General features: G+C 43.6%; 1 protein-coding gene across 1 annotated transcript in view; it reads left to right on the top strand.

Annotated features, from left to right (window-relative positions):
* The window catches only part of LOC126153424 (glutamate receptor ionotropic, kainate glr-3-like), a 180599-nt gene that overhangs the window by 98502 nt on the left and 55702 nt on the right, over window positions 1-26395 (top strand). Inside the window, exon 6 of the mRNA XM_049916071.1 lies at window positions 13244-13467. Coding sequence (XP_049772028.1) covers window positions 13244-13467 — 224 coding nt within the window. The remainder of the gene's footprint in view (window positions 1-13243; window positions 13468-26395) is intronic.

Raw genomic sequence — 26395 nt, 5'->3', positions numbered from 1 at the left:
TAACAAGCAAGAATGTACACACACAGTAACACTGTGTCCTCTGTTCACTATAACAATGCATTTGTAATTACTTGTCTAAATAAGTTCCCTAGGTTCTTGAGTGGATAGTTAACTTTAAAACATAGTTGCATGTTAATTACTTGTCTAAATAAATTCCTTAGGTTCTCGACTGGATAGTTAACTTTAAAACATAGTTGCATCTTAACAGTTTCTAAGTGTGACAAAGAGTACTGGTAAGTTGAAGTGAAAAATTTTATAGCAAAGACTAAGTTAAAAAACAGGTTATCTCTCAATAAACGGTTTTACATGTGAAATGTGGTGCAATCCTTTACTCTTCCTAGTACGGAGAGTTTCAACTTCAACGCAATTATCATGTGGTATACGTCGGATTCTGTAAGGTCCATTGTAAATCAGAAAGAATTTGTGACTCAAGTGTTTCTTCTTATGTGACAATGAATGAGCTTTAATGAGAACTTTCTGGCCAATATATAATTTCTTTGCATTTGCTTTACTGTGTAGTTTTCTCCTTTTGTGTGCTGCAGATTTTATATTTTTAATAGCCAAATCAATTATGTCTTTGTCTCGAAGTTTACGTGTATTTAGAAAAGGTACAATCTCTCTGATTCTGTTCGATGGTTCTTCATTCTTCAGTACAAGAATAGGTGGTAAAGCAGTGGAGTCATGAGGCATTTCATTCAGCATGTTTTGAAATAAGAGTAAATATCTGTCCCAATACTGATGCTTTCTGTGACAATAAAACCTGCAAAGCTTATTGATTTCTTTCATAATCCGTTCAGACGGGTTACAGTGTGGTGAGTACAGTGAAATAAAAACAGGTTTGATTTTATGATTCCGAAGCATGCGTGACCAAACAGCAGACCTGAATTGCGATCCGTTATCTGAAATGGCTTCACTAACGTGTCCAACTTCACGTAAGAAATTTTTAACAAAGGCGTTGGGTACAGACCGTCCAGTGGCTTTACGTAGCGGTGTGAAAGAAACAAATTTTGAAGTAAGTTCAACAGCGACTAGAATGTACGAAAATCCATTCGATGTTCTGACAAGGAGTCCCAAGAGGTCAACAGCAGCAAATTCTTTTAATTTAGAAGGAATGATAGGAAACAACGGAGCACGATGTGAGATGGTAGATGGTTTAGCTTTTTGACAAAGTTTACAAATAGACAAGACTCTTCGAATTCTCTTTTCCATATTGTTAAAATAACAATTCGTCCGAAGAATATGATAACATTTTCTTGGACCAAAATGTGCGTATCTGAAATGAATGTACCAAATGAGCTTATTAACAAAATCGTCAGGAATGCAAAGTACCAATAGCTTGTCATCAACAGTGCAGCGTTTGAAGAGTATGTTGTTTCTAACCAGATAATAATGCCGAATCTGTGTGTGTGTCTTTTCATGCCATTTACTTTTGATGTCTTTCCAAATTGGATCTTTATCTTCTTCATGAGCAATGTCCTTTAAAGATGTGGTGATGAAGTTTTCGAAGGCGACTTTCTGAATGTAAAGAATACTGAAATTTTTCTCGAGGTTGCCTTTTGTGTTACTTTTCTCAAGCCCAGCCGGTGCGAGTGACAGTGCGTCCGCAACAATGTTCTCCTTGCCGGGAATGTAGACTATTGTGAAGTGGAATTCTTGCAGAAACAATGCCCAACGTTTTAACCTGTCATGATTTAATTATGAAGCAATAAGAAATTGTAATGCACAATGATCACTGTATACTTTAACGTGCTTACCAGAAAGAAAGAAACGGAATTATGTTGTTCCGATGAAGCTTCTGCTATTAGAATGTCGTCAACATATAAGGTGATGTGGCGTTTTAAGAACTGAGGTAATATGGAATTTAGCCCGCGAATGAATACTGCCAAAGAATTGTTCAAACCAAAAGTAAGTTCCCGAAACTGATAACAAACGCCGAAACAAAGGAAAGCTGTGTATTTTCTACATTCTGGACGAAGTTCGATCTGATAAAAGCTGGATCTGAGATCAATAGAAGACAACACTTTTACACCATTAAAATTTTGAAGAAGTTCTTCCAACGTTTGCGGCGTGTCTGTTTCAGGAATGATGATAGTATTGATTTGTCTCGAATCTAAGACAAGCCTGATCGATCCATTTTTCTTCTCAACAACATGTAATGGATTGTTGTATGAGCTTACTGAAGGCTCAATAATGCCCTCATCAAACATAGATTGTATTTCTGTTCTAACACGGTCCCTATAATGTGCCGGAATTACGTATGGTCTAACACAAAATTTAGTATGCTCACGAACACGAAATAAGTATTGAAATCCCTTGATTGTTCCTGTTTTGTGAGTAAAAACTGTGGAATGTACTTGTAAAATCGCAAAAATGTCCTGCCTATCAGTGTCATTACAATTCCCAATAGTTTGAATTTTATTCTGAATTAACTCATTAGTATCAAATACGCCGTCGATATCATTGCTGTCAGTACTTGCAGAGTGATTGTTAGTGTCAAGTTCCGTCGAAAATTCCGAACTGTTGTCTAACAGGAGATAAAGCCGATCAATTTCCTCGTAATGGCTTGAGAGACAATCTTCAAATTTCAAAGCTATTGACTTACCTTCTTTCTCTAAACATATTTCAGCATCGTTAAAATTTAAGATTGCTTTGTATTCATTGAAAAAGTCTACTCCCAATATAATTTCCGTCAACAATAATGGAACAATAAGAAAGCTCATAGAGAAACTGTGGCTTTGACAAAAGAATTATAAGTTGGTTTTTTGGCGTACATCTACACTTTTTCCAACGACTGCACCTTGTAATTTAACCTTACGTAACGGAAGTGTGGCGCAATCGTTCGATTTGTTGCATTTGCTAAAGGCTGTTTCACTAATTACTGAAATTGGGCTGTCAGAGTCAAGTACTGCCGTAAATTTTACGTCATTTACTGTAATGTGAGTTACAGGATATGCAATGTTGTTACGTTTTATGTCGTGTTCCTGGAGTAAGATGTCCCTCATGTCTTCCATTTTTACGTAATTACTAGCCACGGCAGCTACGTCGTCAGCTTCATAATTTCGTTTTGTGGCTGCCAGCGGTGTGAGTCATTGCCTATTCTCTCTTTTTTGGCGCACGTCGTTATTGGGATTTGGAGATGTAACTTCTACAAATTCACCTTGTCGAGCGGGCCCTGCCCTGTTTGAATCCCGCAAGTTCTTATGAAATTCAAGTCTGTCGTTTTGTCGGTAGTTTACATAGTTTCTTTTTTGTCGGTCATGTGGTGGAGAAATTCTCCTGGAATCGTAACTGCATGGAGGACCGTTGTGTCTGAAGTTATTCTGTCTCTCTTGATAATAATTATTTTGGTTCCCATATTGTCTGTTTCAAATGGTTCAAATGGCTCTGAGCATTATGCGACTTAACTTCTGAGGTCATCAGTCACCTAGAACTTAGAACTAATTAAACCTAACTAACCTAAGGACATCACACACATCCATGCCCAAGGCAGGATTCGAACCTGCGACCGTAGTGGTCGCTCAGTTCCAGACTGTAGCGCCTAGAACCGCACGGCCACTCCGGCCGGCTATTCTCTGTTTCTCTGATTGTCTCTGTGATAGTCATTACCGCGGAGAGGTGATCTGCCCCTGTAATTATTACTACTCTGCCAACGGTTGTCATACGGGTGGTGTCTGTTTTGGTTACGATTTACGTTGTAAGAATAGCCTTGTCATATTCAGTTATTATTTCTGTCACCACGGAATTGTGACGGATGTGACCTGTAATTGTTGTGCTCCTGTTTCCGCGTTCCGCGATTGTCAGTGTCAATTTCCAATTCTTGTAACAATCCCTGAAAAGCTTCAATATCGTCTTTGCAACGTCCTGCCAAAATAATATGTCAGAAATGTTCAGGCAATTTGATTAAGCAAATGCGGATGAGTTCTGAGGGGCTATATGGGTTTGAAAGATACTGATTCTTATGTAACATGTCTCCGAAGTATTTGACAAGACTGGAAAATTCAGATTGTTCGAAATGTTTCATCATTATGATGCCATGTTTTACTCGGTCTTGTGTAGCTTAAGACAAATACGCTGAGAGGAAGGCATGATAAAATTCTCCTTCACTGTGACAATCGTGAATGACTGATCGTATTCTTACAGCTGGTTCATTCTCTAAGTAGCCACACATAAATTCTAACCTGTGCTCCAATGACCAGTTGGGAGGAAACCAATGAGAGAATTGATGGAGCCATGCTTGTGAATGAATGTCGTTGCCAGAATTCTTAAATGTTTTGAATTTACGTGTAGTAATGAACAGCTTATAGTCAAAATCATCATGTTGGCGAGTCGCATATCAGTCATTGTTACTTCGTTTCGGCGGTTCCATCTCAAAATTCAGTGTACCTTGCCAATTTCTTTCATAATTTCAGAAGTGCCCTGTGTTATTATTTTGTGGCTGTTCTGTATTTCTATGTCCCTCTTCCCGTATTGGAGCGCGAGTGTTCTCTGAAATATGTAATTCTTGTATTACCTGTGTCAACTGATCTTGTACCTCCCAGATTTCTCTTTTGTACTGTGTATTGATTTGATTTTGATTTTGTTTGAATTTTCTAATTTGTTCATACTCTTCTGTGTCAGTGAAGGCTACAGGTCTTGTGTGATTCAGATCATCATCTACCTTTGTAGATAAGTTAGTGAACTGATCCGAAAGCTCGGCTACTTTCTCCGATAGTGAACTGATTTCCTCAGTGTGTTTTTCTGAACCAAGTTTCAGACTGTCCATTTGTGTTGAAATCGTATCTACTGTGTCCTTTAAGTTTTCCTGAGTTTTTGCAAGTTGCGTAACCGAATCGGTAGATGCAACTGAGTCAATTTTAGCTTGCAAGGTGTCGTGATTTTCATGAACAATAGTTTGCAGTTCTTTTATGGCTGCTTCGTGATTCTGTAATGCATTTTTATGACGCGAAAGAATAAGTTGAAAATGATCACAAATTTATGTTTTTACGTCATTACAGACTTTTTGACATTTTAAGTAACTCAGCAGTTAAACCTTCACGTGTTTGTTCAAGCGTTTGTTCCATTGAGTCTAACTTTTGAAGCTGTTGCTTTGTTTGTCTCTGATTTTGTTCCATCGTGTCTAACTTTTGAAGATTTTGTTCTATTGTGTCTGACGTTTGAAGATTTTGTTCCATTGTGCCTAACTTTAGCTGTGTTTGTCTTTGATTTTGTTCCATTGTGTCTACCTTTTGAAGCTTTTGTCCCATTTGTTGCATTAATTGTAATAACAATGCACTGGTGTCTGAAACATGTTCCTCAGTGCTATGCGGCAGTGCATTTGAACCGGAAATATTCGCATTTTGAAAAGCAGAAAATGTGTCTTGGCTTATTTGAGAAAACTGTGAGGACGCAAAACCTGAATCTACAGCATTTGCAAGATTGTGTCCTGTCATTTCGGATTACTGAGGCGAGCTGTTGCCGACCGATCGATCGATAATGCTTCCTTGTTCACTAATTGTTTCACTGTTGACACCACTATTTGCCACCCGCTCCATTTCCCTATGCACAATTACCAAATTACTACTTTGAATGTCTGTTAATTCATTACACGGTGGTGCTGATAAGCTACGCTCGTCGTCATTATCATTTCTCAATTTACTTTGGGGCCTAGTGTTATGTTTTTCACACGCCATAATTATCACGTATTTCACAAGAACAAGAAAATCACAATTTGAATAGCAAAAATAAGAAAACGCATTAAGATGGCACTGAAAATAATATCTAGTTAATTTCAAGCGCAGCTGCGAAATACTTGATGCCAATCTACATGCATGCCACAACTGTTTTACTGTACAACAATGAAAAACTACAAGTACAAAGGAAATTCTCTCTATAATTACGCGCTAGCAATAAACAATAGGTACACTAATTACACAAACTACAAGAAAAAATCAGAAGATCCCTGTGAGGTATCCTCGGCTAAGGGTCGACATATGAAACGTCCCCTTAAAAAATTATAAATGACTATGCTTAAACTGACACAATATTTTTTAGCGCAACGCAATCTGACTTTCAAAAATCCCTACGAAACAATGGCCCTGACTAACAATAACCTATACCTTTCGTGAACCACTTACCTCACAAAAATCTTCGTTACTCAAACAAGTGCAATACAGCGTGCGCCAATGCTGCCAGCTGAATAAAAGATTCAGACTACTGAAGGCACTAACTACTGATAGGCATAGTTAGCAAATGAAAGATTTTGATAGAGAACAAACAATGTATTTACCTTAATAGTGTTCAAAAGTCGTAATATATATATATATATATATATATATATATATATATATATCAGTTCATAACCTCCAGTCTTACAAATTTACTGTCTCTGATGGACACACATCCAGATCATCCGCTCTCAAAACTCCGCCATCTCTCTCCCCACATCAACCACTGCTGGCGGCTCACCTCCAACTGCGCAACGCTACGCACTATTAACAGCCAACTGCCCAACACTACAATGGCGAATATTCTAACAATGCCAACCAGCCACAGACTGCACACAGCACAGTCAGTGATTTTCATATAGAGCGCTACGTGGCGTTACCAACATAAAAACCTAAACAGTCTACTTAAGGCAGTGGCAGCAGAATTATGTTATGGAGAACATTCAGCTGGGCTTCCATGGGACCTGTGGTAGTAGTCGAAGGCACCATGACAGCTGTGGACTTTGTGAACACTTTTAGGGACCGCCTGTAACAACTTATTCTTGATGTGTTCGTCAACGGCGACGATATCATCCAGTACGGTAATTCTCCGTTTCACAAGGCCAAAATCATGCTGCAATGGTTTGAGGATCATGATAGTGGGCTCACGTTGATGTCTTGGCCACTAAATTCAGCTTTCTGACTCCTAAGAAGCTCGTAAATTACGGGAAGAGTGTGATCCCTGCGTTGGCATCTGGTGCTACAAACCACTGGAAACCTGTCAAGTACTTATCGAATCCACGGCACGCAAAATCACTGTTGAATTGCATTCTAGGAGTTGGCCAACATTCTTTTAAGTAGGCGGTCGTACTGTTTTGCTTCATCAGTGTATATAATCTAATAATGAGGAAGCATACCTGAAATGTAAATTGAGAGTCGCTGTCCCATGGCTCGATGGCCCGTGGTATGGCCCACCATGCACTGTGGCTATCTTGATAAGGTGGTGCGTGGCTCCTGGAACCCTGTCTTTAAAGATAGCTTGGACTGCAAAATATCGGTATGGTTCGCTCCTGCCTCTGCACGTAGTGACGCCTGATGGATACCGGCGAACATCGCCTAGTGTGTGGACCATCAGCAGACGTGTGGTTGCTCTTACAGAGGATCCTCGCCTTTTGTCTTCAAACTGCGCCACAGGCGATTGAGCTACAAATGTTACTCTGGCCGGTCGATACGTATTTTTCATCTGTGAAGGCCCATGCTCTGACGTGGATCTGAGTGCTATCAATTTACTGTCTTTATAGATACGCTACAAAGTGTGTACTCGACTATTGGGCATTGTTACAGGAGTGTCATTGCTCTTTGATGAAACTATCACGTTACCGTCAGCTATCCGCCAGTTATTAGGACAGTGTTTTTACGGACCCCCCACCCGCCCCTCCCTCCCAGTTGGGGCATACTGGGCAGGACAGGATGAGATGATCCTGCTCTTGTTACAGAACCTGACGTGGAACATGGAATTACGAATATACTCCCTGAGAAGACACGCCAGTCCGCGAGCCAGTCTTTAGCCAGAATCCACTACTGGTTTATTCCCTCCATTTCACTATGGTGCCCGAAAGTGTTTGGCTTTTGCGTGAGGGGCTCTTCCATTTTTTGTACACATCTAAAGCAAATAAATAATTAAAGTACACTGTTATAGAACATCTCAGTGAACGTCTGATTTTCTTCTTCTTACTTATAACCTGCCTAATATGTAATTGATTACTGTAGAGGAGAATTAAATGGTTATAATTTCTTAGTGTTTTTGTTGTACAATGGCAATAAAAAAGGGAAAAACAAAAAAAAATGGCGATCACTCACGACAATTGAAAAATTCAGGTTCGAGTCCCAGTCTGGCACAAGTTTTCAATGTCGGCACTCCATTCTACAGGTGGAGGTTGCCCATATTCGCAACTGCGAATACATTTCCTGTATTTCACAACTGCTGTAGTCACCGCAGTGCATGTTCCCTCTGACATGCATTGATGTCTGAAAGAACGTTGCATCGTACTTCTGACAAACACAGGCACTGCAAGATCATATTTATCCGCTGATACCTGGTTAGCGATTTTCGATTAGATGTCTCCCCTGTACGGGAATTACAGTAAATATACGAGTGCATGTTGATGACAACTGAACAACAATGTATTGAAGTTTGGCTCTAGGCGGTAAGCGCGCACGGATAGCCGAAACAGTTAAGGCAACTGCTTGTGAGAAGCAGGAAATCCAGGATCGAGTCCTGGTGGTCATTCTCATTGTTCCAGTAAACACGCCGAAGGGGTTCATGTTCAAAACGGCGAATATATTTCCTGTGTCATGCCTGCTGGAGCATCCATAAATTGGGGCGTGGTGGTTCGCACACATCTTCCAAACCATTGGATCGGTCATGCTGGACATGAGGACGTCGTGTTATGCCACCCATGTGTTTCATTTAATGAGATTGTGTGAAAGTACTTTTGTATGTTCTTGATTTTACAAAACCGGTTAAATAACTTTAAATGTGCATTTCTAAAGCGCTCTGTCAGTGATTTCACATATGCTTTTGTAATACATGGTATGAAATGGATTTCGCCTTAGATGTTGTCCATGTGATTAAGGTAAGACACATACAACAACTGTAAAGCACGTTAACGTGTTCTAACTTTCTTTTATATTCTTCGTAATTCTTATGGCTGTGTCACTATGCATTAACTAACCGATTGATTTTGAATTTCCCCGTATGATCTTCTTCTACACTCTATCTACTCTCTTAATAGTAAGTGGTTATGTTGAGCACAGTTGGCATGTTTTTATTCCACACTCTTTCTTGTCGACTTAATTAAATTAATTTTATTTTAACATGAATTAATGAAATTAATTTTATTTCAATCACTTTGTATTAAAATAAAATTAATTTAAGTCAATCAAAAAAGGGTGCGCTGTAGAGCTAAAAAAAAAAGTTCAAATGTGTGTGAAATCTTATGGGACTTAACTGCTAAGGTCATCAATCCCTAAGCTTACACACTACTTAACCTAAATTATCCTAAGGATAAACACACACACACTCATGCCAGAGGGAGGACTCGAACCTCCGCCGGGACCAGGCGCACAGTCCATGACTGCAGCGCCTGAGACCGCTCGGCTAATCCAGCGCGGCGCTGGAGAGCTGTACCAGCAAGCTTCAAGGTCGGGAAAACTGTTCTCATTCCGAAGCGTCCTGGCCGTGTAACAGCGGCTGATTTCCGTCCCCTCACGTCATTCAGTGTTGACTGCAGAACTTTTGCACGGGCTGTGAACAGCAGATTGTCCTTATTGCTTGGTCGCGTAACTGGTAAGAAACATCAATGTTGCCTTCCTGGCCCTACAATTTTGACTCGAGTGGTACAATTTAAGTGTGTGGTTTCGGTAGCGGCTGTTACATCTATTCATTATGTTATTGTCTTTTTAGACTTTTCTATGACATTTGATGGCGTTAGTCAGGCCTATTGGAGCTTACCGCTCCTGCATGTGTCGTTCTTTGTAACTTTTACAAGAACGCTGCAGCGTCGGTGGAGGTCAATGGACGGCTGACGTTGCCGGTTGTTATCTGTCGGGAAGTGCCTCAGGGCAGTCCACTCTTTATGTATTTGTTTGTCTTTTGAACCGTTGTTGTGGCAAGTCGCTGATCGGCTGTCAGGTTTCAAAACTCTTCAGGGGGGAACCTCACAGTTAGGGCGTATACCGACGACTAGGTCGTCTTCCTTCGTCGAAGAGAGGAAGTCTCCTTGCTAAAAATAATTAATAAATTGAGCAAATAAGTACAGAGTATTAATTCGTATTTCAGGTGCGCACTTAAATGAAGAAAAACGAAAATTCCTCATCCTACTCGGCACTGAGTACGCTGTCCTTTGTTGGACACATTTTGTGAATCGGCATACATCTTTGGGATTTGTCGTTGGTAGTTTCACGCTGAATAAGGCATTTGGAAATGGAAATGTGTTACTGACATCAAGGGTGTCGTACTGGAATGTGAACGACGCTCACTTACCATTTTGCAGAAATTACAGATATTTTGTGTTTTTCCCAAAACGGTAGCAAAAAAGTTGTGCAACTGTCTGACCGATTACAACACCCTCATTGGTATTGTAGCGAGAAGGAAGTGCTTCTCCGGGCGGTATCACTAACCTGGTGTCTTGCTGCTTCGGTAAGTCCCTCGTCGCACAGTAGTAGCGCTCAGTCGCCAGGTTCCATGTAGGTGGTGATCCCGCTGAAGTGGAGTGGTTAGAGATGCCAGTTGTTAATTGTCAACAACGTTTGTACCATACTTTTTTTTAATACAGAAATTGCTTTGTCACACACGTCACAGAATCAGCATTTGCAAATATGGCGGCTCTGGACTACACCGTTATATTCGACCCTTTCCACACATTAACACACTTTTCTGACTGTACGTAATGATAGACACTGCCCACGGCACTTGGCGTTCTTATAAGTAATAACTTCACTTTATATCTTGTTTAACATCTGACATATGCACTTGCGACCGTTCTTTTAGAGCCGCCACGGTTACTCCACCGTGCGTTTTGAGTGGCTCCACGCGACTGACTCGCCCTGTCCTCCCGAAGGACAAGAGAGACCACCCCACCTTTTCCTCCCTCAGTCAATAAGGACACTTCTCTCGTTTCATATATACAGGGTGTTACAAAAAGGTACGGCCAAACTTTCAGGAAACATTCCTCACACACAAATAAAGAAAATATGTTATGTGGACATGTGTCCGGAAACACTTACTTTCCATGTTAGGACTCATTTTATTACTTCTCTTCAAATCACATTAATCATGGAATGGAAACACACAGCAACAGAACGTACCAGCGTGACTTCAAACACTTTGTTACAGGAAATGTTCAAAATGTCCTCCGTTAGCGAGGATACATGCATCCACCTTCCGTCGCATAGAATCCCTGATGCGCTGATGCAGCCCTGGAGAATGGCGTATTGTAACACAGCCGTCCACAATACGAGCACGAAGAGTCTCTACATTTGGTTCCGGGGTTGCGTAGACAAGAGCTCTCAAATGCCCCCGTAAATTAAAGTCAAGAGGGTTGAGGTCAAGAGAGCGTGGAGGTCATGGAATTGGTCCGCCTCTACCAATCCATCTGTCACCGAATCTGTTGTTGAGAAGCGTACGAACACTTCGACTGAAATGTGCAGGAGCTCCATCGTGCATGAACCATATGTTTGTCGTACTTGTAAAGGCACATGTTCTAGCAGCACAGGTAGAGTATCCCGTATGAAATCATGATAACGTGCTCCATTGAGCGTAGGTAGAAGAAAAAAAAATGGTTCTGAGCACTATGGGACTTAACAGCTATGGTCATCAGTCCCCTAGAACTTAGAACTACTTAAACCTAACTAACCTAAGGACATCACACAACACCCAGTCATCACGAGGCAGAGAAAATCCCTGACGCCGCCGGGAATCGAACCCGGGAACCCGGGCGTGGGAAGCGAGAACGCTACCGCACGACCACGAGCTGCAGACAGGTGGAAGAACATGGGGCCCAATCAAGTCATCACCAACAATGCCTGCCCAAACGTTCACAGAAAATCTGTGTTGATGACGTGATTGCACAATTGCGTGCGGATTCTCGTCAGCCCACACATGTTGATTGTGAAAATTTACAATTTGATCACGTTGGAATGAAGCCTCATCCGTAAAGAGGACATTTGCACTGTAATGAGGATTGACACATTGTTGGATGAACCATTCGCAGACGTGTACCCGTGGAGGCCAATCAGCTGCTGATAGTGCCTGCACACGCTGTACATGGTACGCAAACAACTGGTTCTCCCGTAGCACTCTCCATACAGTGACGTGGTCAACGTTACCTTGTACAGCAGCAACTTCTCTGACGCTCACATTAGGGTTATCGTCAACTGCACGAAGAATTGCCTCGTCCATTGCAGGTGTCCTCGTCGTTCTAGCTCTTCCCCAGTCGCGAGTCATAGGCTGGAATGTTCTGTGCTCCCTAAGACGCCGATCAATTGCTTCGAACGTCTTCCTGTCGGGACACCTCCGTTCTGGAAATCTGTCTCGACACAAACGTACCGCGCCGCGGCTATTGCCCCGTGCTAATCCATACATAAAATGGGCATCAGCCAACTCCGCATTTGTAAACATTGCACTGACTGCAAAACCACGTTCGTGATGAACACTAACCTGTTGATGCTACGTACTGATGTGCTTGATGCTAGTACTATAGAGCAATGAGTCGCATGTCAACACAAGCACCGAAGTCAACATTACCTTCCTTCAATTGGGCCAACTGGCGGTGAATCGAGGAAGTACACTACATACTGACGAAACTAAAATGAGCTCTAACATGGAAATTAAGCGTTTCCGGACACATGTCCACATCTTTTCTTTATTTGTGTGTGAGGAATGTTTCCTGAAAGTTTGGCTGTACCTTTTTGTAACACCCTGTATATACAAACTTTCAGCCAATGGGCGTTCAGATCGCTGTTGCTATGCGGATCTGACGTCATGTTTGCGGACATTGTGACGGAAGTTTGTCTCGGAACATTGTCTGAGATTGTAAGATCCTACTCCTGAATAGTCGGATCTTGTTCTACTAAGGTTGCACAACATTGCCTCCTATGATTTCATCACTAATGCTCCTTGCTGACGCTTCATTGTTAAATGTACATGTAACCTGGCTGCTACTGAGCATTCCCGATAGCATAAATATGCATAATACTTGGCTTAAATACGTGAAGGGAATGTACATATGCATTACACGATTTGTATGGGAAGATCACATCTTTAAAGTACATTACAAGATTCTGGCGAAGCCGGGCACGGAATGAGGCTTGGCTTTCTCAGAAATCACACGCATTGTATGTCTGACGCATGATACTGATTGTTACCGGGTCCAGCAGGTTGGCGGAGGGGGGGGGGGGGTAGATCTGGCTGCGCTGGATCTTGCGTTGTTCCACTACTGACATTTTCTACGAAGAAGCGTTTACGAAGTTCCATTGAAAGTGGGTGTGTCTAACTGCAGGGAGCATCTGTATATCCGAGAGCCTGAGGAGGAGCAGTTCGAGTGGGAAGGTTTCCGGCGCCCCTTCGATGGCCGCCTCTGCGTCTGCACCTTTGCCCTAATGTTGGTCGTCTGGGCCGTCCTCAGGGTGCACCGGAGGTTTACGGAGACTGGCAGAAACCCTCTGGACGGGGGGCGAGTCTACAGCGACTTCCTGCACGTCATCGGAATATTCTGCATGCAAGGTACGCCACTTTACCCTCGTTTACCTTAGCGACAGTCTAAAGTATCAGAAAACCGTCCTGCAGACATGTCAGAGGTTCCTATCAAACTTTTCTGTCTGAGATAAGGTTACTATTAGACGGTTTTGTGTCATCGTGTACCAGAGACGAGGACGGTTGTGGAGAGGAAAAAACATTGGGCTATATACTGAGTAGGCCACTGATCTCGATACTATACTTGTAACCCGACTGTAGTTCAAATGGTTCAAATGGCTCTGAGCACTATGGGACTTAACATCTGAGGTCATCAGTCCTCTAGTACTTAGAACCACTTAAACCTAACTAACCTAAAGACATCACACACATTCATGTCCGAGGCAGGATTCGAACCTGCGACCGTAGCGGTCGCGTGGCTCTGGACTGAAGCGCTAGAACCGCTCGGCCACAACAGCAGGCCCGACTGCAGTATTCGCTGTCTACGCAAGAGCACTAATTTCAGGCTGCTACATCAAACGACTGTTGAATACAGGATTTCGCCAGATTTGACCCAGTAAACGTTAGCGAAAGCTGGGCGGTTGTTGCGCTCATTATTGGCAATGTGAGGTTTTAACATACAGATTTTTTTCCAGCATAAATTCTCACTCTGTAGTGGAGAGTGTGCTGGATTGATGCCTCCTGACACACTAAAACTGTGTGCCAGACCGTGATTCGAACCTGGGACCTTTGCCTTTCGTGGACAAGTGCTTACGGACTGAGCTATCTAAATACGACACAGGTCCCTTGTCACATCTTTACCTTCACCAGTACCTATCCCTTCTCACTCGAACTTGCGAAAGGCAATGTTCTGGGTTAGAGTTCCGTCCCGAAACACAATTTTGCCAGGAAGCTTCAAAACAGCTCAGTTCTCCGCTGCAGAATGAGAGTAACCCTGAAAGGCTCAAATGGTTCAAATGGCTCTGAGCACTATGCGACTTAACTTCTGAGGTCATCAGTCGGCTAGAACTTAGAACTAATTAAACCTAACTAACAACCTAAGGACATCACACACATCCATGCCCAAGGCAGGATTCGAACCTGCGACAGTAGCGGTCGTTCGGTCCCAGACAGTAGCGCCTAGAACCGCACGGCCACTCCGGCCGGCAACCCTGAAAGGACTTTTACATTAGTTTTGATATTTTTCTAGGCACTAAACTGTACGGGACCTAACGACATGTTACAGACTGTAGATACAGTCCAATGAAATTAATACCAATGCCTGAACTTGAACGTTGCGTATAAAATTAGGATTGTATAAATGAGTGCTTCAGTAACACTAATTGTTGTGAAGTACTTAATGCATACTCAAGAGCCTACTTAAAATCAAACCACTGTTTGTGGGTTGGTTGCTTTGGAAGGAAGGACTGGGCCGTAAGATCGAACGTCATTGGTAACATCCATACATGTCAACATAATTTATTGAACTCACAATTATTACAATTAAAGCATATCACGTTAATTATGAAAAGAAGACTCAAATGTTGAATTCTGAGACTTTGGAAAAATTTGAGAACCAACTCAAATTAATAAAATTCAACAATTAAGTACAGTGTGTAAATTAAAAATATTTAACCAAGCCTGAATGCCAGATAAAATTAATCAATAGGAAAGGGACTTTAACCAAATAACAGAAAATAGCTGCCTCTGCTCTCCAATTGTGATGTGTGGCTTCAGTTTCACAAGCGTATAAGAATCAAGAGGAGCAGTGTCACCCCGACGTCACAGATTTCCCCCCTCCCCCTCCCACCCCTCGACGGCAACAAAAAAAAAGGCATTGGCACGCCTTACATTTAAGTAAGAATTCTGCTGCAAATGGGGCGGACAATGCAGACGCTAAGAAACCCAAATTAGCAAACACTGCCCAAGCGGAATACAGTAAACAATACCCAAAACAGCAGCTTAAACTCACCGTCTGAACACAAGAGGAATGAGGTGCTGCCTCACGATAGCAAAGTTAAATTACATGACAATATGCTTTCATCGTGTAATAGAGGGGAATTTACAGTGCCACAATGAAACCCATATTATCAGAATACCTCTTCACGTGAAAAATGCCGCTTGGGGAGAAACACACTTCAGTAAAAATTATAACCATCACACATTTTGATTTTTAAAATAGTTTTAAAAAGCCAAGACACATTGTAATTAGGCTAAACAGTGCAGAGACTTAAGTGAGAGGCTGAGCGGAGCACCTTGTTTGACATTCAGTGTCTTAAGGAAAAAACTAATAGATAAAGATACGGCCGGTAAGAGGGATTACCTGTCACCAGTTTCACTCCAAACGATAACGAAATGGCCGACACACCAACATCAGTGGTTCCCCAAACAATTTTGCATTATTAAGCGGCCTACAAATCATCAAGTACTTAAAAACCTGCTGACCATGTAATAAGTACTGTGGCGACAGTCGGACACACAAACGTCAGCATGGACACGAGCGGTTGCTGTGGAGGTCACCGATCAAGAAAAGAGGCACAGTTGACAGCAAGAGGACCGCGGCATAAAACGACTGAAAGTACGCTGGCCAGTAATCCCGAGCCCCGTTGAGGAACTTCTCCTCGCATGTACTACACGCCACCATCGGCGCCTCGTAAGTCGACTCAGCAGCTCCGGCCCCTGTGCCTCGAAGCCCCGCCAGCCACACACTACACGTCCTGGCAGCCCGACCACACCCCCGCCTTCCTAGGCAAAGATCTAATTTAAGACGTGGCGCGATTATCTCTCGTGAACAGACTGATCACTTTTTCCCCCACTATATGTACGCTCCTAGTCAGTTAGTTACGTATTTCATACATTTGAACGATTCTTTTATTGAAATGATGTAGGAAGACTCAGTTTACGGGTTATGCATACCTGTTTAACATTAATGGCCACATTATTTCTAGTACTATTCATGCAACGACACTTAAACTAAGTTTTTGTTTTCAGAAATTCTTGCATGCTGTATATGGAGTTGTCCAGGAGATTAATTTCAGTAGTGAATATATGTATGCTGAGTGGAAATATGCTAAATATATGATGAGGTTGATCCGCTTGTCACCAAGACCAGCAATTAAACAAAGAGCAAAAGTAGCGGAAATTAATTACTGCAGATGCTCAGTAATATGCTTCTTTCAGTTCAATTATGCAGCAATATGTACACCCAAAGATTTGGAGCAAGCTGCCCTATTTACTGACTCTTTCTCATTTCCTACATCGTTGACATGACTGTATTTCTTGCACAGAATTGAGGATAGCGTATTGTTTCAAAATTGAGGAAAGGTCCACTTTCTGAGAAACAATTAACAGTTCTTTGAAAAACGTGATTAGGAATCTGTCCTGTCGCTCTCTCTGTAACACTAGTATTGTGTTGCAAAAAGTGCCAATACTGATTGTTGAATGTTATGTGGAAGGTCATTCACATATATAATGAATAGGAGGGAACCAAAAACCGAGACATACGGGGATCCCTTTGTGATTTCTCCCCAGTCACTACAATTTTCTACCTTTCCAACATTGTTCAAATTATTCAGCATGATGTTTAGTGGTATGTTTTTTAAGTATGATTCAGACCAGTTGTGTGTAAAGCCATCAATTCCGTAAAGCTTAAATTTTTCTAAGAGTGTAAGATTATTTCCACAATCAAACGCCTTGGAAAGCTCACAACTAATACCAACTGGCGAAAGCTTATTATTTAAAGCTTGCAGTATTTGGTCTACAAATGGTATATTCATTCAAGCAACCCTTCGGGAATGCAAATTGCGATACACTATGCAAATTGTTTCTCCTTACATGTGAAACTACTCTTGAGTACAATACTTCTTCGAAAATTTTGGAAAAATAAGTCTGTAACGAAACTGAACGATGATTATTTAAGTCTTTCTGATCACCTTTCTGATTAAGCTGTTTAAGAACTGCATATTCTAATCTGTCAGGAAAAGTCCTCTTATCTGGTGATGCAACGCAGAGGACATTACAACAACTTTTCAGGATTCTGTTTGAAATTCCATCAACACAATATGAACTCTCGTTTTCTAGTAGTCTTATAATTTTGTTTTGTTGACTTCAGTGAACAATGTTGGTGTTACCTCTAGTTGCTTAAAGTTTTGTGGAATGATATTTTTAATATATTCTCTTTCTTCTTCTACTGAACTATTTAATCTTATTTTTGGTAACACATTTAGGTAGTGATGTTAAAAGTATTCACAACTCGTGAATAATCAGTCTCAACAATGTTTAGTTTAACTATTATATTATCTCGCAGCCTGACTTGCTGTCCTGTTTCCTGTTTATTAATATCCCACATACTTTTAATCTTATTATCTGCACTATTTACACTCCTGGAAATGGAAAAAAGAACACATTGACACCGGTGTGTCAGACCCACCATACTTGCTCCGGACACTGCGAGAGGGCTGTACAAGCAATGATCACACGCACGGCACAGCGGACACACCAGGAACCGCGGTGTTGGCCGTCGAATGGCGCTAGCTGCGCAGCATTTGTGCACCGCCGCCGTCAGTGTCAGCCAGTTTGCCGTGGCATACGGAGCTCCATCGCAGTCTTTAACACTGGTAGCATGCCGCGACAGCGTGGACGTGAACCGTATGTGCAGTTGACGGACTTTGAGCGAGGGCGTATAGTGGGCATGCGGGAGGCCGGGTGGACGTACCGTCGAATTGCTCAACACGTGGGGCGTGAGGTCTCCACAGTACATCGATGTTGTCGCCAGTGGTCGGCGGAAGGTGCACGTGCCCGTCGACCTGGGACCGGACCGCAGCGACGCACGGATGCACGCCAAGACCGTAGGATCCTACGCAGTGCCGTAGGAGACCGCACCGCCACTTCCCAGCAAATTAGGGACACTGTTGCTCCTGGGGTATCGGCGAGGACCATTCGCAACCGTCTCCATGAAGCTGGGCTACGGTCCCGCACACCGTTAGGCCGTCTTCCGCTCACGCCCCAACATCGTGCAGCCCGGCTCCAGTGGTGTCGCGACAGGCGTGAATGGAGGGACGAATGGAGACGTGTAGTCTTCAGCGATGAGAGTCGCTTCTGCCTTGGTGCCAATGATGGTCGTATGCGTGTTTGGCGCCGTGCAGGTGAGCGCCACAATCAGGACTGCATACGACCGAGGCACACAGGGCCAACACCCGGCATCATGGTGTGGGGAGCGATCTCCTACACTGGCCGTACACCACTGGTGATCGTCGAGGGGACACTGAATAGTGCACGGTACATCCAAACCGTCATCGAACCCATCGTTCTACCATTCCTAGACCGGCAAGGGAACTTGCTGTTCCAACAGGACAATGCACGTCCGCATGTATCCCGTGCCACCCAACGTGCTCTAGAAGGTGTAAGTCAACTACTCTGGCCAGCAAGATCTCCGGATCTGTCCCCCATTGAGCATGTTTGGGACTGGATGAAGCGTCGTCTCACGCGGTCTGCACGTCCAGCACGAACGCTGCTCCAACTGAGGCGCCAGGTGGAAATGGCATGGCAAGCCGTTCCACAGGACTACATCCAGCATCTCTACGATCGTCTCCATGGGAGAATAGCAGCCTGCATTGCTGCGAAAGGTGGATATACACTGTACTAGTGCCAACATTGTGCATGCTCTGTTGCCTGTGTCTATGTGCATGTGGTTCTGTCAGTGTGATCATGTGATGTATCTGACCCCAGGAATGTGTCAATAAAGTTTCCCCTTCCTGGGACAATGAATTCACGGTGTTCTTATTTCAATTTCCAGGAGTGTATTTCTGTCAGAACATTCATAATTCTGCATTTTTTAATGACTTTCCTTAAAATACTACAGTATTTTTTGTAGTGTGCAAGTAATGTCAGATCTTGACTTAATCTCGCATGCATAAATTTCCCTCTTACATGAGATTTTAATTACCTTAGTTATCCCTGATTTACTTGTTTTTGCAAATGGATTTAATGGATAACGTTTTACGAACACAGATTCCTGATGTTGACGCAAAAGCACTATGGAGTAAATTGATTTTAACATTAGCGTCTCCTTCTCTATGTGCCTCATCCCATATCACCTCTTTTAGCTTAACCTTAAAACATTGTATCCTGTTGACATTAATAACACTGCATTGCATGAACCTGTCTCATGGTTGTAAGCTGCTGTGTTGTTTAATTTTATCCATTAAATGGATACATATTAATTGTTTTAGCGGGAACACCGCCCATAAATGCGTTAAGCATCAGGGTCCCGTTATCTTGCCGCACACGACTAGCGAAATCTATCTTCTGAATGAAAATACGTTGCATACGTTGGAAATTAATTTTCTAACCAACCGAAAGTGTTTTATAGTGCAAACCAACGTATGTAATGGTGAAAATAGGAACATCATTGCGAATGTATTTCGTTAGAAGAAAATTTAGACGGACATTCCCCGTAAGCGGCCTTCTAACAAAAATGTGTAACGCAATCATTTTGGTTACATGTTTGTAATTGTGAATTATTGTTTACCCTAGGGCACCTCGCCAGGAACCCAGTATATGATTTGTTTTGACGAAAGCATGAAAAAACCGTCTGATGCTGGATCGTTCGAAACAGTAACGGTATTTTTTGAATAAAATAACCTAAAAATAATTTGTCGCTGGTTTCTGTTCACCATCAACAGTTTATTTCATATAAGAGCCACGGTCGTCAATCATGTCTTTATCCGACAAATACGCATGAATAAAAGAAGTATACAAGAGTGCGATTAAGATTCTGGGTGAAGGGATATGTATGATAAGATTGACTGATGGCGTGGCTATCCTCAGTGAAAATGAAGAATAATTTTAGAATCTGTTGGATGTTATGCACAGAGTAATGAGCGCAGAATAAGGGTTCAGAGTAAACTGCAAAAAGGTAAAAGTAATGAGATGTAGCAGAATTGAGAATAGCGTGAAACTTAACATCAACCGGGGTGACCACGAAGTATATGATATTAGGAAATTCTTCTGTTTTGGAAGCTAATTAAGCCATGACGGACGAAGCAGGGAGGATATAAAAGTCCGACTAGTAGAGGGGAAAAGGACATTCCTGTCCAAGAGAAGTCTACTGGTATCAAACATAGGCCTCAATTTGAGGAAGAAATTTCTGAGAATCAATGTTTGGAGCACAGAATTGTGTGACAGTGAATCACGGACAGTAGAAAAGCTGGAACAAAAGAGAATCAAAGAGTTTGAGGCTTGGCGCTGAAGAAGAATGTTGAAAATTAAGTGCAGTGATATACTAAGCAATGACTAGGTTCTCCGCAGAAAGAAACATGCGGAAAATACTGACAAGGAGAAGGGGCAGGACGACAGGACACATGTTACGACATCGGGAATAACTTCCACGTTACTATAGGGGGCTGTAGTGGGTAAAAACAGCAGGGTAAGACAGGTATTGGAAACAAGCAACAAATCAACAAATGATCGAAGAGTCCACGGGTCTACTGCCGGTTCACAGTGTCCAACGAACAATATGTCGGCCATGAGTCATGTGGCCATCGTCAGGTGCGTTGACGAACTGAACTCCTGAGAACACACAGCCGACCAATGTCCCCTGCCCCCGAGGTGCAAAGTCCGCAGTTCGCACCCGCGGCAGCACGTCGGCGTCTGTGATAGCTTTGAGTAAGTTCTCTGCCCGCCATGTTCGCTAGATCGTTTTCTTTGCAGAGATTCTCCTAAACTTGACTCAGCGTTGGATCCCATACATTGCTATGATTATAACCGTAATCCCGGTTGATGAGATCGTCCTCGGTGTGAATTTCTACGACCTGTCTAACGACGCTGTCCGAGTATTTGGAAGTCTGTGCCAAGATCCTTGTACTTTTGTACTCCATCGCGCGATTCTCGAACAAACAGTGCTTTGCGACTGCTGACTTCTTGGGATACATCAGTCAAGTGTGCCTCTGGTGTTTTCGGGAACGATCTTCGAATGCACGCACTGTCCATCCAATATATGTCCTCCCACATTGACACGGAATCTGGTATACGCTGGCCTTGACGCTTCCCAAGAATGCTCGTATTTTATTGGGCTTCTTTATTGTGCGTCCGATTTTTCCCGGTAGTGCGCCAGTGTACGGTATAAAGGCAGTGACTGCCTCGTCCTCCATAACTTCCTCGGTGACTTTTTCCGTCTGCACAAATGGTTCAAATAGCTCTAAGCACTGTGGGACTTAACATCTGAGGTCATCAGTCCCCTACACTCACAACTAACCTAAGGAGATCACACACATCCATGACCGAGGCAGGACTGGAACTTGTGACCATAGCAGCAGGGCAGTTCCGGAATGAAGCTCCTAGAACGGCTCGGCCACAGCGGCCGGCCCGTCTGTTGTGGTGTGGCGGAGAGCGCCCCTAAACTTCCATTCTGGGTATTAGTTTTTTTTTTTTTTTTTTTTTTTTTTTAATCGGAGTACGGTTCTGAGTTGTTCCACCTCCTGGGGCAGACTCTTTGCGTCTGAATTTGCGCGCGTCATGTGTATCGGTGTTTTTAGTACTCCATTTCTCTGCCAAGGGTGGTGGCAGGTGTGTATACGCAGATACAGGTCAGTGTGCGTTTTCTTCCGATACACGCCGTGACCCAAGGTGCCGCCAGCACTTCTCTTGACCATGACGTCCAGCAATCGTAATCTTCCTCCTGCTAAGGTCTCCATAGTGAATTTGATGTTGGGATGTGTGGAGATCAAATGTGTCAGGAAGTCTAGGAGTTCGTCTCTTACGTGGGGCAACATAAATAACATGTTATCCACATAACGGAAAAAGCACGTGGGTCTCCATTTGGATGACACAAGGACTTCCTGCTCGAAGTACCCCATACACAAATTAGCGACCACAGGCGAGAGTGGGCTGCCCATTGCGACTCCTTTCGTTTTATCATAGTATTCTCCATTCAACAGAAAATACGTAGAGGTCAGGACATGTCTAAAAAGATCGGTGGTCGTTTCGTCAAATTTCTGACCAATAAGTGACTCTCGTAATGTACCCTGGCGAATAACGAAAAGATGTCAAACCTCACCAGGCTAAGTTTTTCACCTCGAAATTTTTGAGATGTTTTACAAAATCCACAGAACTGCTGATATCATGAGACCGTTTACCCACATAAGGGCTTAACATTTCCGTGAAGTATTTTGGCAGCCAATACGTAGGTGCCCTAATGTTGCTGACAATGGAGCGCTATCGCACCCCTTTTTTGTGAACTTAAGGGAGTCCATAAAGTCTTAGGGGTACAGGTCCTTGAGGTAACAGTTTCTTGGCGCCCCCCTGTGGTAAATCCACGTCCTTGAGAACAGCCCTGGTCTTGTTCTCCGCATTTTTATGGGGGTGTGGGACGTCAGCGTTGATCTTCCTGTAGCAGTCGACATTTATCAGGCTCTGCATGTTCTCAGTGTAGTCCTAGAGGGAAAGAACAACAGCAGCGTTGCCTTAAGCAGCAAGTAGGACACCTACCTCAGGGCACTCTCTCTGATTCCAAACAGCCGCCCTCTCTCTGCTGGTAATTTTCGACTTCCTAAGATTAGTTCTCCTAAGAGCACAGCAGGTTTCACGATGTACGCCTTCAGCTGCTTCAGGCGGTAGTCGCGCCGCAACTTGTTCAAATGCGCTGACCGTGTCCACGACCGGTGTGATCTTAGTGTGGGAGAAAACTTAAGTCGCTTCTCCAGAACTGAAGCCGCATCGTCAGTCAGCTCGATATCAGACAGATTAATGATCGTCTTGCACGGGGCTTCCGGTGACGGTTTGTCAGAGAGGCATGAGAATTTTGATATTTGACGTCCTGTGGTCTTCTCATGGGCGGACTTGCCTACCAGCCAGGTAACACCATCAATCCAATCCCAGGTCCAGGAATTAAATGTAGTACAAATAATTCCTGTGATTTGTTGTCAATGGCCGGCAGTGGTGGCCGAGCGGTTCTAGGTACTACAGTCTGGAGCCGCGCGACCGTTACGGTCGCAGGTTCGAATCCTGCGTCGGGCATGGGTGTGTGTGATGTCCTTAGGTTAGTTAGGTTTAAGTAGTCCTATGTTCTAGGGGACTGATGACCTCAGAACTTAAGTCCCATAGTGCTCAGAGCCATTTGAACCATTTTTTGTTGTTAATGCTTCGATGGGTAAAGTGCAAGCCTTCACATATCAAATCAAGATTGGTCTGCTTCTTAATTCTCCTAGCTGATGCAGAATCGTTGTGATGCACGACTTTTGCAAAGGTCGACATCTCTCCAGAAATGCAAGAGCACTCAGAAAACGGATCTTCGGTGTTGCAGCTTTTCGAATTCCTCCACGCTGCGACGCACCCCCCCCCCCCCCCCCCCACCCCCGTAAACCTATATGACGTGATTCTTCAGTTTCTCCGGGCGTATTAGTTGATCGAAAGGTCCCATGGTGTACTGCCGGTTCATAGTGTCCAACGGGCACAATGTTTCAGCGATCAGACATGTTGCCATCGTCAGGTGCGCTGACGAACTGAGCTCCTGGGGGCGTGCAGCCGACTAATATCCCCGGAAGTCTGTGGCAATCTCGTGGTACTTCATCGCGTGATACTCGGACAAACAGTGCTCTGGGACCACTGAATTGTTGGGATACTTCAGTCGAGTGTGCCTCTGGTGTTCCCCTACCGAGCGAGGTGGCGCAGTGGTTAGTACACTGGACTCGCATTCGAGAGGACGACGGTTCAATCCCGTCTCCGGCCATCCTGATTTAGGTTTTCCGTGATTTCCCTAAATCGTTTCAGGCAAATGCCTGGATGGTTCCTTGGAAAGGGCACGGCCGATTTCCTTCCCAATCCTTCCCTAACCGGAGCTTGCGCTCCGTCTCTAATGACCTCGTTGTCGACGGGACGTTAAACACTAACCACCACCACCACCATCTGGTGTTCCCAGCAGCGATCTTCGACTGTGCACACAGTCTATTTCTCCCCACATTGACATGACAGCAAACAAAACGGTCTGGTTACCAGGGCGGACAGAGAACTTACAGCAACGGTATCACAGACACCGACCAGCGTCTCCGCGACCGCCGACGCGCTGCCGCGGGCACGGACTGCTGGCGGGGCGGGAGAAACTGGAGTCAGATCAACAAATAGCTGAGGACGAAGGGTGCAATTGCTCCTATGAGATGAAAATATTGAGAGGAATCCGTGGTGGACACGCATCATCAAACCACAGACTAGTCTGAAGAAAACAGAGTGATACGGACAACTGTGGATGTGAGTGCACTGTAAAAAGGCAGCGGTAGAGGTTAAATTGCCCGCTACAGTCTCTGTTGATCTCTACCGTCCGCAAGGCTGCCGTGTGCTCTATTCTCTGTAGGTATCGTACTTGTATCGACTGTACAAAGTAGTAAGTGAAAGCGATAGTTAGTGGTTATTCTTTTCTTTAAATTTTGTAGGGCAGTTAATCTTCTGTCAAGTTATTTCCTTGAATGTTCTTAAAAAATAATAATAATAAAAGAAGAGCACCTATGTTTCACGGAACCCTTGAGTGATCTCCGTGCCTGCTGCTGAACCAGTATGACGAAGCCACATGTAACCTGGCAACATTCGTTCTCATCGGAACCTTCACTTGGATTTGTCCATCTTGATGCAGTACACAGAACAGGGAGTCGTCTGAAAAGACGACACAGTACCACTCCACTGTTCAGTGTTGTCGTTTGGTATACTACGTTCGGCTCGCCTCTCTCTTCCACTCCAAGGGAACTCGCGAAAGTGGTTGCTATGCCGACATTCTGGGGTGCTCCAGACGTCGTCGCTCTCTTCGTTCGCATACAGTCGTGGAATCCGAAACAACGCAAGCAACAATATTGCAGGACGATTAACTGCAGTCTCGAAGGGCCGCACTCCAGCCGCTACCGAATTCCGACACGTGCTGGCAGCCCCTTCTCCTCCTTACACGAGGCATAACACGGTCTCCTAGCAATCAACCAACATTGAAATATGATATCTGCATGAGAAACCTACTACGTAATCTTGCCTTGTATACGGAATGTAAATAGCATTACTCCTACCTCCTTTGTGTAGTTGCGATGAAATGTCAGTTATGTGCATGCGCAAGCATGCAGTACATTCTATAGCAATTGATATTTATTTCATGTCGTTTCCATGAATGTTGCAATCTTAATAGCCAGGAGTGTAATTTCTCGTACGCTGATCCACAGCTGTTTTAGCAGGTAAGATTGAGTCTGTTTGTAGCTAGGAATTTTAAAACATTACTCCCGGCCGGGTCGGATATTTTCTTCGATAAGGGAACGGTGTATCTATTGTCCTACTCATTTCATCTGATATTCGTCGACCCGAAAGTCGCCAAAGTGGCTTCACATAGAAAGACTTTCACAGACGACCGAACAACACCAGATGGTGTTTACCGGACAGTATTGCCACACGATCATTTCGTTTTTAAAAAGTTACCATGTCTTTGTTGGGAGCGAGGGGGCAGAGGTCATACTATTTGCTTGATTCTCTCGAAGGGTTGTCCCATCAACTCACTGGAAAGGCTGTACATCCTCAGTCCAAATGACGCCATTCATTTTAGTAAGGATTGGATGACTGTGTGCACGTGGAGCCGCAGCGTTATGCTATATTATGGATGTCGACAGAGAGAAGACGAAGGGCACATTATGGTGGCGGTACATAGTTTATTCTTCTGGAAAAGCATCAGACAGGCTACCGAGTGTCCCGAGCTGACGGATACTTGTCAGTATACAACCAGTTGATCTCGAAGTGCACCAAATGCGCCAGCGAGCTTACCATCTTCATACAACAGATAGGTGCCATTACATAGGCTAATTTCCTCAAAAAACACCTGATTTCCAGTGACCTATATGTCACCAACCGACGTATGGGTGTGATAACATACGCTATTCCGTTCAAAGTGCACCAATTGGGTCACCGAGCTTTGCATCCAACTGACGGATGCCAGTACGTGGCAAACACCTCTCTAAGAGCAGCA

Source organism: Schistocerca cancellata, chromosome 2 (assembly GCF_023864275.1).
Source record: "Schistocerca cancellata isolate TAMUIC-IGC-003103 chromosome 2, iqSchCanc2.1, whole genome shotgun sequence".
NCBI classification, from domain to species: Eukaryota; Metazoa; Arthropoda; class Insecta; order Orthoptera; family Acrididae; genus Schistocerca; species Schistocerca cancellata.
The sequence above is the reverse complement of the archived record's forward strand: the minus strand, read 5'-3'. Positions and strand labels throughout refer to the sequence as shown.